At 37.9% G+C, this 13,346-nt stretch overlaps 2 protein-coding genes across 2 annotated transcripts; both read left to right on the top strand.

Moving 5' to 3' along the window:
- The first annotated feature begins 2,155 nt into the window (after positions 1-2,155).
- On the top strand, positions 2,156-3,085 carry LOC105781464 (uncharacterized). Its single transcript, XM_012606007.1, has one exon. The coding sequence runs from the start codon at positions 2,156-2,158 to the stop codon at positions 3,083-3,085; it is 930 nt and encodes a 309-aa protein (XP_012461461.1).
- Positions 3,086-7,147: 4,062 nt separating this feature from the next.
- LOC128033852 (uncharacterized) lies at positions 7,148-10,373 on the top strand. Its single transcript, XM_052622250.1, has 5 exons — positions 7,148-7,261; positions 8,427-8,519; positions 9,150-9,338; positions 9,543-9,782; positions 9,897-10,373. Exons 1-5 carry the CDS (start codon positions 7,148-7,150, stop codon positions 10,371-10,373), a joined length of 1,113 nt encoding a protein of 370 aa, XP_052478210.1.
- Positions 10,374-13,346: the final 2,973 nt, after the last annotated feature.

The following is a 13,346-nucleotide window of genomic DNA, read 5'->3' as shown; positions in this document are numbered from 1 at the left end:
CAGTCTAGAAATTCACATAAGATGCATGGTCATTTGTTAAAAAAGAAATACAAATCCAAATTTTCATTTATAATTGTTGTACTAACCATATTTTACTCATCATTTCAGTAATGACTTCCATTTAAGGCACTGTAACAATGTACTAAAATTACTTGTAATTCCAATGCCAGGAGACATAATCAATATCACACATTGCTCTAGCTCTAAGCAGCTCAAATATGCAAGATGAAGTTCTAGAGAAGTTCATAAATGCCACAATAAATCTCCGCACCTTTTTTAAGTAACTATCAACAAACAGAAAGGGAAATGAGAAGAAGCAACTATCCTCTATAGATTATATCATTTCATGAAATGTAAATAGATGATCATGGGACAAGAAATCGACCAAATATAAAATAACAGAGAAATATGATTATTTGAAAGTATACAAGGGAAAATAAAACAACATTCCACGTCTCAAGAGAGAAAATCTCACCCAGCATACTATTTCGTGGTTTAAGATTTCACTGGGCAACAAAGATGAGCAAATAAACAAGCTACAGAACCATGTATATTAATGTCCTCTTTTGAAATTAATGCGAGATCTATTAGATCCTCCGTCATAGCCATCTCGCATGGACGAACCTCTCAGTTTAATTCTTAAATATATGAATATTTATGTTTATGCAAAATTTAATTCTTAAGTTATTTATTACTTCTAATATTTTTTTAATTGTAGAATAATTAAATTATTTGTTTCATTAATGATATTTTAGCACATTAAATATGTATTGCGGTTTAAAATTAATAAAGTAAGTTATATATTTTTTTATATTATTATATATCATGATTTTAGTAAATTCATATAAGAATAATTATATTAAGAATTTTATTAAATTATATATTTTTATTAAATTATATTTAATAATAATTATGTTAAAATATGATTAAAATATTTATATTATATTATTTTAATAATCTTATTAAAATTTTATAACAAAACAATAATCATCAACTTAAAAAAATTCTGCTAAGGGTATTCTCGTCATTTTAGTTTTTTTCCCTTATGCTATTACACCTCCATTCCATTCAACCAAACACAAGAATACTATTACGCCTCTATTCCATTACATTCAACCAAATAATTGAATTGTTATTACGCCTCTATTCCATTACGCCTCTATTCCATTACAGCAAACCAAACGTGCTGTAAGACATTAAACAATCAATTCGGTACCAATTTTGGGCGTCACGAGGGTGCTAATCCTTCCTCGTGCGTAACCGACTCCCGAACCAGTTTTCTCCAAATTCGTAGACCTAAAATCATTTTCAAGGTGATCCGATCACACCTCATTAAACATCGGGGGCGACTCCAATTTTCATTTTTTAAAGTCGATCCCCATTATTATTTTTAAATGAAAAAGAGGTTTCGACAGCTTGGCGACTCCGCTGGGGAAGTATTTAGAGAGTCAAGCCGTAAAATTAATTGTTTTCTGTCTTATCGTTGAAAATTGAAAATTTGATTTAAAAAATTACGATCCTTTCTTTGAATTTGATTATATGATTATTGTAGGTTGAGTTTTGTAAAAATCTTCGCATCATATTGCATAATGGCTATTTTGGTCTTACCTCTCTAAGTGGGAGTGAGAAGCTACTCCTTCGTAAGGTTTTCACCTCCGTGCAGGATAGTGGATCACTTTCGGGATACATTCGTACCTATGTCTTCATGAGATTTTCATCTCCGTGCAGCCATAGGGAAATGTATTCCCCTGAACTGAACTCGGTCTGTATGAGCCTATAATGGGGGAAGATCGAGAAATCTGCTGGTTCGGGTACCTTAACTTTAGAAGAACCTAACCCATGTAGAACTACTCCAAACTCTAGCAATTGTCCAAATAGGTGCTTGATTTTCTTATACTTGCTTTGAATTTTGTTTTATGTTGTACTGACTTGTTTGTGTTTTGTTGATATTTTTGCATGTCACTGCATATCTCAAAGAGTGTCGATTCAAGTTCAGTTACTAAATTAGAAAATTGTCATGGAAAAAGAATTTCTTGATAAAGTGGAAGACAATGCCATTGACCGTATATGGTCAGAGAAGGTGCAATTGGAGAAAGAAGACAGTTTAGCTAAGGGATATGTGTCAGAGCTTTGGGACTACATTCGTATTAGTGTGATGCAAAATAGCCTTCAGGAGTTAAATGAGATTTGGGATCGGTGGAATGATGAAACCAAGCAGTTGTTCTACTCTAATTATGGGGACTTGCCGTACTTACTTAACATCAAGGTGGATGAACGACTATTTCGCGCCCTTGCTCAATATTGGGATCCTGCATATAGCTGTTTTACTTTTGGGAACGTAGATTTGGTGCCTACAGTGGAGGAATATACAGCTTTACTGCACTGCCCTAGGCTTCAGGTTGATAAAGCATATTCCAGAGCCGCATATGTCCCAGTGTTTTGGAAGAAATTAATGAGTATTATGGGAATGAGCGAACAATGGATCACGACCAGGATCAAACAGAAGGGCGAATGTAAATGTATCCCATGGAGGAATTTGCGAGACTTGATCCTAGCACATCCTGATGGGAAAAAGAAGGTCGATGTGTTTGCTTTGAGTATCTACGGGTTAGTGATTTTCCCTAGAGCATTGGGGTATGTTGACAAAACGGTTTCAGATCTCTTTGATCTGTTGGGTAAAGGGGTCACGCCTGTTCCTGCGATTTTGGCTGAAACGTTTAGATCTTTGAATGTGTGTGGACGAGCTAGTGAGGGTAGATTTATAGGTTGTGTGCAATTGTTGATAGCTTGGTTCCATATTCATTTCTGGAAGGTCAACAAAGTTTCGTATCGGGTTTTCTCTGGGCATTATTCCTCGTTAAAAGAAATAGTGGCTACGCCAAGAAGGGACGACATATCAGAAGAAATTTTGATAGCAATTCTGCAAAATCTTCAAGAGGATGACGTGGAGTGGAGAGCTCTTTGGTTGATTCCTGATGGAATTCTCTACTGTTATGGAAGCTTTGACTGGGTTCCGTTGCTTGGGATTTGGGGAGCCGTCGGGTATGCACCTTTGCTGGTCCTAAGACAATACAATTCAGGATAGTTTGTGTCGGCAATGTATGGTTTAGCTTAATGTGAGTTCTCGTACCTAGGAGACAATTACAAGAAAAAGGTGAAATAAATTTCTAAGGCTTGGAATCAGGTTCATAGGATGAAAAGGCTAGCTGTGGGTTCAATGACAACTCCAAAGTACGGTGAGTGGCGAGGTAAGAGGATTAATGATAACATTCCGGAGTTAAACTTGGAGGGTGTTCGACCAATGGAAGAGTACCTACAAGTGATCCCATCAGAGTTGGAGATTATAAAACAAGATTTTGAAAAAAGGAATTTAGAACTCGTAAAGAAAATAGAGCGGTTGGAAGAAGAGAAGATGCATTTGAGGCTAGACGTTGACGTACAAAAGTTAGAAGTTGAAAAATTAAAGAAAGGGAAGAATAAAGTAGAGGAGGATCTGGATAGCTTAAAGACAGACTACAAAAAGCTACGACTATCAATGAGAACTGCTGGGTTGGGAAAGACTTCGGAGTAATGGCGACAGGAGATCCAGAAAGAAAGAGACAAAGCCGATCGGTGGGAAAAAAGGTCCCGGGAGACTCAAGTTCAGAAAGAGACCTTAGAACGACAGGTGTTAGAAACTCAAAACTATCAAGCGGACTTAAAAGCTAGAATAGCGAAACTCGAGAGATCACTTACTTTCTATAGAAGTCGTAATTCTGTGGTGGAATTAAAGACAAGTCTGTGCAAGATTGAAGAAATGAAAAAGAGGATAGAAGAATTGGAGTACGCATTACAAAGCTGTGGACAACGGATCGAATTCTTGGAAGGAAATGAAGAGCGTTGGAGGAAGCAACTTTATCATTCGCAGAATCAAATTCAGAACAGAGATTACATTATGGGCAGGGCTATTGCTTAGATTCAGGAGGTAGCTGATCATTTGCAAACAATGGCAATTCAGGCTGATGTGTTAAGCATAAAGTATGAGTTGGAATCAGATCGGGGTCAAGAGTTAGCTTCATTGTTAAAAGAAGTTAAAACTCTGAGCATTAGGGCAAAGCCATATTTGTAATCCATTTTATATAAAGAATTTTGTTTATCAATAAAGTTTTCTAAAAGAAATTAGATTAGAATCGACACATTTTTGCATTCATTCCATGCATTTGCATTACATGACATAATATGCATTCAGGATTATTAAGAAGTGTTTTAATTAGTTAAAATTGCCTCAGTTAATCTGGAAACCGACAAAAACTCGTCAACCAAGCACCGCTACAGTACCCGTGCAAAGTCAAAAATTATGGATCAAAGATTGGAAAAGTTGGAGCGACTTCAAAAGGAAATGCAAGATCAGTTACAGATGCAAATGAAAGAGCAATTGGAAAAAATTCAACATAACATGATAGAAAGGATGCTAGAGTCTCAAAAGGACATGATGACTGAGCTGACGCAATTACTAACCAAAGGAATAAATAAGGGGAAAAGTCCTATGATTAATGATGATGAAGAAGACAAGAATGGACCCACCTATGCTCCAGGCTTTACACCTCCGCATGCGCAGGTTCAGACTGAGGTGCATCCGCGTAGATCCTCTGTTTCAATAAGGCCTCAGCGATTTCAAACCGATATTCCAATACCGATGAACTCCCAAGCTGGATCAGGTTCTAACCCTGGTGAGAACCCAGTTAATCTTGTTGTCCCGGACTTCGATGAAGTAGCTGAGAAGGATGAAGAAAAGGAAGAATTACCAAAATAGTTTGAGGAGAAATGGAAATGGATTGAAGATAAGTTTAAGGCAATAGAAAACATTGAAAGTTATCGTGGAATAGATGCAAAAGATCTGAGTCTGGTCCCGGACTTAGTGCTTCCTTATAAGTTTAAAATGCCAGAATTTGAGAAGTATAGTGGGACCAGTTGCCCTAAAGCCCATATTACAATGTTCTGCAGGAGAATGACTCGGTACATTAACAATGATCAGCTATTAATACATTGTTTTTAGGATAGCCTCATTGGGGCGGCATCTAAATGGTATAACCAGTTAAGCTCAACCAAAATTAGCACTTGGAGGGATTTGGCGCAGGCTGTTATGAGACAGTACAATCATGTATCTGAAATAATGCCTGATAGAATCACTTTGCAGAACTTGGAAAAGAAATCAAACGAAAGTTTTAGACAGTATGCATAGAGGTGGAGAGAGATTGCAGTTCAAGTTCAATCACCACTTTTGGAAAAAGAAATGACAATGCTTTTCATCAATACATTGAAGGCCCCATTCATTACACACATGTTGGGAAGTGCTTCAAAGAATTTGTTAGATATAATCATGAATGGTGAAATGATTGAACATGCTATTAAAAGCGGAAAAATAGATGGTGGGGAGAATAATCAAAGGACAGCTCCAAAGAAAAGAGAAAGTGAAGTAAACAATGTGAATGCATACAGCAAATCAATTACGGTGAATCAACCAAGGAAGATGGTTGCTAATCAACAAGGTTTATCGAAACAAGAATCAGGGATGAGGCAAAATACTGAGAAGCCCCAATTCACTCCCATTCCAATGACATATAAAGAGTTGTAATAGAATTTATTTAATGCACATGTTGTTGCTCCTCGTTACTTGAATCCTCTACAACCCCCGTATCCAAAATGGTATGACACGAACGCACAATGTGACTATCATACGGGAATTTTAGGACACTCAATAGAGAATCATACTGCTTTCAAGAAGGTAGTAGGACTTATCAAATTGGGTGTTGTCAATTTTGATGACTCACCCAGCACAGAAAGTCCGTTGCCCAATCATGATGATAAAGGAGTGAATATGTTGAGTGAATGTACAGGGGAAGAAGTCAAGACTGACATTGCTGAAGTAAAAACTCTATCGAAATGGGTCTGGAAAGAGATGGCAAAAAGAGGGTTAGTTATTTCAGGTTTTGAGGAAGGGTATGAGATGGGAAATTATTGTGAATTCCACCATAAAACAGGGCATGAAATCCAAGAATGTGAAGGATTCAGGGCTTTGGTTCAAATCATGATGGATAACAAGGAAATGAGGTTCTATGAAGATGCAGAAAAAAGGAGGAGCATATGCGCTACAGAGTTGGGAACAGGGACTCAGAAAATAAATCATCCTATGGTCATTATCTCACGCCTTAAGAGTAATGAGGCTAGGGTTCATGTAACACCAAAAATTGTAATCACAAAACCGTCAAGTTTCACATATAAGGATGACAAAATGGTCTCGTGGAATTATAGATGTAATGTGACAATCCCAGGAAAAGAAGTTGAGGGCAATATGGTAAAAGAATATCAAGAAAGGGGTTCTTATACACGTAATGGGAAGTGTTATGACACTCAAGCAGAATTGCCAAGAGAAAAGACTCCGATGGTAGAACAGAGGAAAGGGAAGGCAATGGAATCTGAGCCATTGGTTAATGAACCAATAAAAGAAGAAGAAGCAAAGGAATTCTTGAAGTTCTTGAAACATAGCGAATACAGTATTGTGGAGCAATTGCACAAACAGCCAGCCCGTATTTCAGTTTTAGCTTTGCTCTTAAGCTCAGAAGTACATCGAAATGCACTGATGAAGGTACTAAATGAAACATATGTGGTCAATGACATTTCAGTCAATAAGTTGGATCAGTTGATCAATAATATAAGTGCTGACAATTTTATTTTCTTCAATGATGATGAAATACCATCTGGAGGTAGGGGTTCTACTAAAGCTCTACACATTACTACCCAATGTCGGGGGGACACATTACCGGGGGTTTTGATCGATAATGGATCCGCATTGAACGTATTGCCTTTGTCCACTCTTAATTGACTACCTGTGGACAGTTCACATATGAAAGCTTGCTAGAATATAGTAAGGGCATTTGATGGAACAGAAAGAGGGGTTATAGGAAGAATTGAAATACCACTAATGATTGTCCCAACTACTTATGAGGTGGACTTTCTAGTAATGGATATTAAGCCATCCTACAACTGTTTATTGGGGAGACCGTGGACACACTCAGCAGGGGCAGTACCTTTATCGTTACATCAGAAGGTGAAGCTAATATCAGAGGGTCGATTGGTAACAATAAGTGCGTAGGAGGATATCATTGCGATGGTAACGGGTGATGCACCTTATGTAGAGACCAATGATGAGGCAATGGAATGTTCTTTCCGGTCTTTGGAATTTGTGAACGCAAATTTTATCGCTGAGGGAAATAGAATTTCGGTACCAAATATATCCAAGACTACGAGAAGGATCTACAGTTGATGGTAGGAAGAGGAGCTTCGCCAGGGAAAGGGTTGGGAAAGTACCTTCAAGGAAAGATTAAAGCACCCATGCTGAAGGGAAAGTTTGATCGTTTTGGCTTAGGTTACAAGCCAGATATAAAGCAAAAGAGGAAAGAAGTAGAGAAAAGATAGGAGAGAAGAAGGGCACGTTTAAGCGGGGAGGAAGTCAAGTGGGAGCCTTTGACCTTCCCCGACATATCTAAATCCTTTGTGTCGGGTGGGTTTATTTACCCTGAGCGAGGGGTGTCCAGAAGGTAAGGCATTGAAGAGATGTTGGAAAATGTTCATATCAATGCTATAAAGACAGCTGAAAGAAGAACCTTGTTGGAGATTTGCCCTTACGAACCTGGGAGTGAGCTAAACAATTAGACTGTGGAAGAAATACCTGTAGTCTTTAGAGCTTATTCAGAGTAATGTTCAAAATATTCTTTTTGTTTTAGCCTAAGAATGATAGGAAATCTTTTGTGAAATAGGCTTAAGTCTGAATATCATTATTCTAATAAAATACATCTTTGCATTCATTTCGAGCAATTATTCTTTTATTCTTTCCAGGCAAGTAAATATTTTCCATTTGATTGATTGTCTGCCAAATGATTCTGTCATTTATAACCTTATTGAACAAATAATTATTCTTAAATTTATATATATTTTTATATTCTTTGGTGTATCCCTATAGGTCCTCAAATATCAATGACATGAGTAATGCTGTTTCAAACACGGAAGCTCTTTTCGAGCAAGACATGTGTTTGGAGGAATCTCATGACTTTGAAAATGACGAAGACTGTGGTGTATCTCTGGACTTGTTGAGAATGGTGGAACAAGAGGATAAACTAATCCTACCTTATAAGGAATCATTGGAAATTGTGAGCCTAGAAAAAGGAAAAGAAGTGAAAATTGGGACTCACACTACCACAAAGACAAAACATGACCTCATTGAGTTACTCCGAGAGTTCAAAGATGTTTTCGCATGGTCATACTAGGATATGCCAGGGCTAAATACTAGCATTGTGGTACATCGTTTACCTATAAAAGAAGATTGTAAACCAGTTCAACAGAAGCTCAGAAGAATGAGACCTGATGTTGTGTTGAAAATAAAAGAAGAGGTCAAACAGCAGTTCGATGCTGGGTTCTTACAAGAGGTCAAGTATTCAGAATGGGTAGCAAACATCGTCCCTGTTCCCAAAAAGGATGGAAAGGTATGAATGTGCGTGGATTATAGGGACTTGAATAAGGCTAGTCCAAAAGATAATTTTCTGTTGCCACACATTGACACTTTGGTAGATAACACAGCTGGCTACTCATTATTTTCTTTCATGGACGGCTTTTCTGGATACAATCAAATAAAGATGCATCCTGAAGATATGAGGAAAACCACATTCATTACCCTATGGGGAACATTTTGTTACAAAGTAATGCCCTTTGGATTGAAGAATGAGGGAGCAACGTATCAAAGGGCAATGGTCACCCTGTTTCACGACATGATGCATAAAGAGATTGAGATCTATGTTGATGATATGATTGCAAAATCTAGAACTGAAGAATATAATCTCCGAGTATTGAGGAAATTATTCTTAAGATTGAGAAAATTTCAGCTCAAGCTCAACCCAGCAAAATGCATATTTGGAGCCAGATCAGGAAAGTTGTTGGGCTTCATAGTCAGTAGGAAGGGGATTGAGATTGACCCGGATAAAGTTAAAGCAATACGAGATCTGCCTCCTCCAAGCACTTAGAAAGAGGTCCGAGGTTTCCTAGGAAGGTTGAACTACATTGCTCGGTTCATTTCACAATTGACTGAGAAATGTGATCCAGTATTTTGTCTTCTGAAGAAACATAATCCGGAAGAATGGGAAGAGGAATGTCAGAAAGCTTTTGACAAGATAAAGCAATACTTGGCTACTGCTCCAATACTATCACCGCCTAGTCCAGATAGGCCATTGATATTGTATCTAACGGTGTTTGACAATTCCATGGGATGCGTCTTGGGCCAACATGACGAAACGGGAAAGAAAGAAAGGGCAATATACTATCTCAGCAAGAAATTCACTGGTTATGAAATGAGATACTCATCAATTGAGAAATTGTGTTGTGCTTTAATCTGGGCAACACGAAGACTAAGGCAGTATATGTTGTATCATACGACTTGGCTGATTTCAAAGTTGGATTCTTTAAAATATATGATGGAATTAACTGCTTTAAACGAGAGAATGGCTAGATGGCAGATCCTGTTCTCTGAATTTGACATAGTATATGTAAGTCAGAAGGCCAAAAAAGAGAGTGCAATAGCTGATTTCCTAGCTAGTAGAGCCTTGGAGGACTATGAGCCTTTAAACTTCAATTTTCCAAACGATGACTTGATGTATGTGGCAAACACTGAAGAAAATACTCAAAGGGATCACGTATGGAGATTAAATTTCGACGGAGCTTCAAATGCTATGGGTAATGGAATTAGGGCAGTCTTGGTATCCCTGAGTGGAGATCATTACCCTGTGGCTAGCAAGTTGGACTTTGATTGCACAAATAATATGGGAAAGTATGAAGCATGTATTATGGGCATTCGTGCAGCTATTGAATAGAACATCAAAATGCTAAGAGTGTGTGGGGATTCCGCATTTGTGATATACCAACTCAAAGGGGAATGGGAAACTAGAGACCCTAAGTTAATCAGTTATAGAAAGCTAGTCCTCGAACTGGCTGATGAGTTTGACGATATCACCTTCTGTTATCTCCCACGAGAGGAGAACCAAATGGCTGATACATTAGCTACTCTAGCTTCGTTGATTCAAGTAAACAGATTAGAAGTAATGAGGCCTATTCAGATGAGTATCCTACAGTATGTGAAGAATTGGGAGTACTCTAGTCAAGCAACGGAGAATGACAAGAGAACTCTGAGACGAATAGCCATTGAATATGCCTTAGATGGGGAAGCGTTGTACAAGAGAGGAAAAGATCAGGTGCTGTTAATATGTGTAGATGCCGTGGAAGCTAGAAAGATCCTGGAAGAAGTCCATGAGGGCATTTGCGGATGTTATTGGGCATTTGCGGATGTGTAGATGCTCTTAAGATACATGTACCTCCCTCACCTCTGCACGTTATGACTGCTCCGTGGCCGTTCTCCATGTGGGGCATGGATGTTATTGGGCCAATATCACCGAAGGCGTTGAATGGGTGGAAGCTACTTCATATGCAAATGTCACGAAATCGGCAGTTAGTAAATTCTTGAAAAAGGATATCATTTTTCAATATGGGATGCCTGAAAGAATCATATCCGACAATGCGTTGAATTTGAATAATAACACAATAGCGGAGGTTTGTAGTCAGTTCAAGATCAGTCACCATAACTCGTCGCCATATCGCCCAAAAATGAATGGTGCAGTGGAGGCGGGCAATAAGAATATTAAGAGAATTGTGGGGAAAATGACTGAAACCTACAAGGATTGGCATGAAAAGCTATCATTTGCTCTCTTAGCTTACCGAACATCTATTAGGACCTTTACTGGGGCAACACCCTTTTCTCTAGTTTATGGGATAGAAGTCATTTTACCCATTGAAGTGGAGATTCCTTCTCTTCGGGTATTAGTTGAATTAAAATTGGATGAAGCAGAATGGGTTCAGTCTCGATACGACCAGTTGAACTTAATAGAAGGGAAAATGTTAAAAGCCATCCAACATGGTCATATGTATCAAAAACGGATGATGTGAGCCTATAACAAAAAGGTTCACCCCAGGGAATTCCACGAAGGGGATCTGGTGTTGAAGAAAATTTTTTCTATACAAAAGGACTTTAGAGGAAAATGAATGCCAAATTGGGAAGGTCCTTATGTCGTAAAGAAGGCATTTTCTGGTGGAGCTTTGATTCTAAGTGAGATGGATGGAAAAAACTTGCCAAATCCTATAAACTCAGATTCAGTCAAGAAATACTTCACTTGAAGGAAAGGGACCAAAGTGAAAACCCGCAAAGGGCGCTTTGAGACCAAAGGGGATTTGAGTTGAAAACCCGAAAAGGGCGGCTCAAATATTGATTAGAATGGGGCATGAGGTGATCAGAGCAGTTCAAATTTTGATCAGATTGGGGTATGTAAAGATCTTGCTATACCTGAATCAACAGGAAAGGGTATGCGACATCTTGGAGCATTGACAGAGTACTGTAGATCTCCTAAATACATGTCAAACTCAGAATGGTCTTCAGAAAGTTTGTACAGAGAAGTTCAAGCTGCGATATCTGGGGCATCTAGTTTTTATACTATTCATATTTGCTTCCTTGGAATACTTCATTCTTTTTCAAGATACAAGTCAATTCCTCTTTTATTCTCAATATCCTTGATATTTTATTCATTGCAAGTTATGCTCTAAAATCAAGTCTATTTCTATCCATTGTTGTGTTCTCTTTGCAAGCATGTTGCATTAGAATAAAAGATTAATGGACTAATAAAACTTTCACAAAGGAAGTTGTGCATATTACTCGAAAAAGTTTCTAAATAATATAGTAACCTGAAACAGAACTTTTGTTTAGAACGAACCAAGTTTAAAGGTCAGAAATCTAAGAAGGAAAAGTCTGAATCAAGACAATCCTTTTGGATTTTGTTGACAAAACATTGATTGAACAAAATAATCATGAGTTAGTAAGAAAAGGTCTTTTTGGTAGAAAATTCTACATGCATAAAGTTTTTATGTGGCACTTTGAGAGTCGTACAAAGACCAAAGAATTACACGTTTGGCATCCTTACATGGCGATGGGAAAGGATTGAGAAAAGACCAGATCTCCTCATTTTATAGTTACATCTTGTGAATGAAGATACAACTTTTTACGACCCAGAGGATTGAACTTGTAGGTTACAGTGGGGGCAATTTAATTAAATGTTTCATTGAAGACACCGGCCAAGAAGGAACGTGTTGAAGCATGGTCGTGACAAAGCCTTAATAAACTTTGAGCAATGATAACCTAAGTGATAAAGAAGGATCATTCTCGGAAAAAAAATTCTGCATTCATGCAAACACCATTCACACATGTCTAGTTAGGAGCATTTGATTCATTTTGATCATGCAATCCCAATTATTAGGCATAATTAGGTTTATTATACAGGTCATGTTCCCCAGAGAATAGATCAGTGAAGATAATAGATCTTGTATTCCTGCATCGACAGAGAAGCAGATCGAAGATGGCGGATCTTATCTCCCTAAGATTACAGTGGAGCAGATTGAAGCCAGTAATCCTATTTCCCTGAGATCATAGTGGAACAGATTAAAATAAATGATCTTATCTCTCTAAAGTTACAGTAGAGTAGATCGCATCAGGTCTTATCTCCCTGAGATTACAGTGGAATAGAACGAAGAATTACAGATCTTATCTCCCTGAGATTACAGCGGAGCAGATTGAAGCCAGTAATCCTATTTCCCTGAGATTACAGTGGAACGGATTAAAATAAAAGATCTTATCTCTTTGAAGTTACAGTAAAGTAGATCGCATCAGGTCTTATCTCCCTGAGATTACAATGGAATAGACCGAAGAATTACAGATCTTATCTCCCTAAGATTACAGCGGAGCAGATTGAAGCCAGTAATCCTATTTCCCTGAGATTACAGTGGAACGGATTAAAATAAAGGATCTTATTACAGTGGAACGGATTAAAATAAAGGATATTATCTCTCTAAAGTTACAGTTGAGTAGATCGCATCAGGTCTTATCTCCTTGAGATTACAGCGGAGCAGATTGAAGCTAGTAATCCTATCTCCCTGAGATTACAGTGGAGCGGATTAAAATAAAGGATCTTATCTCTGAAGTTACAGTATAGCAGATCGTATCAGGTCTTATCTCCCTGAGATTACAGTGGAATAGACCGAAGAATTTTAGACCTTATCTCCCAGATAATGTAGTGGAGTAGATTAAAGCCACAACGGCGAATCTTGCTTCCCCGACATTACATTCAATAAGATTAAAGCTACAACAGCGAATCTTACTTCCCAGATAATGCAGCGGAACATATTAATGCTATAATGGTGAATCTTGCTTCCCCGACATCACAGTT

This window comes from Gossypium raimondii, chromosome 2, assembly GCF_025698545.1.
Source record: "Gossypium raimondii isolate GPD5lz chromosome 2, ASM2569854v1, whole genome shotgun sequence".
Taxonomy (NCBI): domain Eukaryota; kingdom Viridiplantae; phylum Streptophyta; class Magnoliopsida; order Malvales; family Malvaceae; genus Gossypium; species Gossypium raimondii.
Note: the sequence above shows the minus strand (reverse complement) of the source record. Positions and strands in the feature narration are given on the sequence as shown.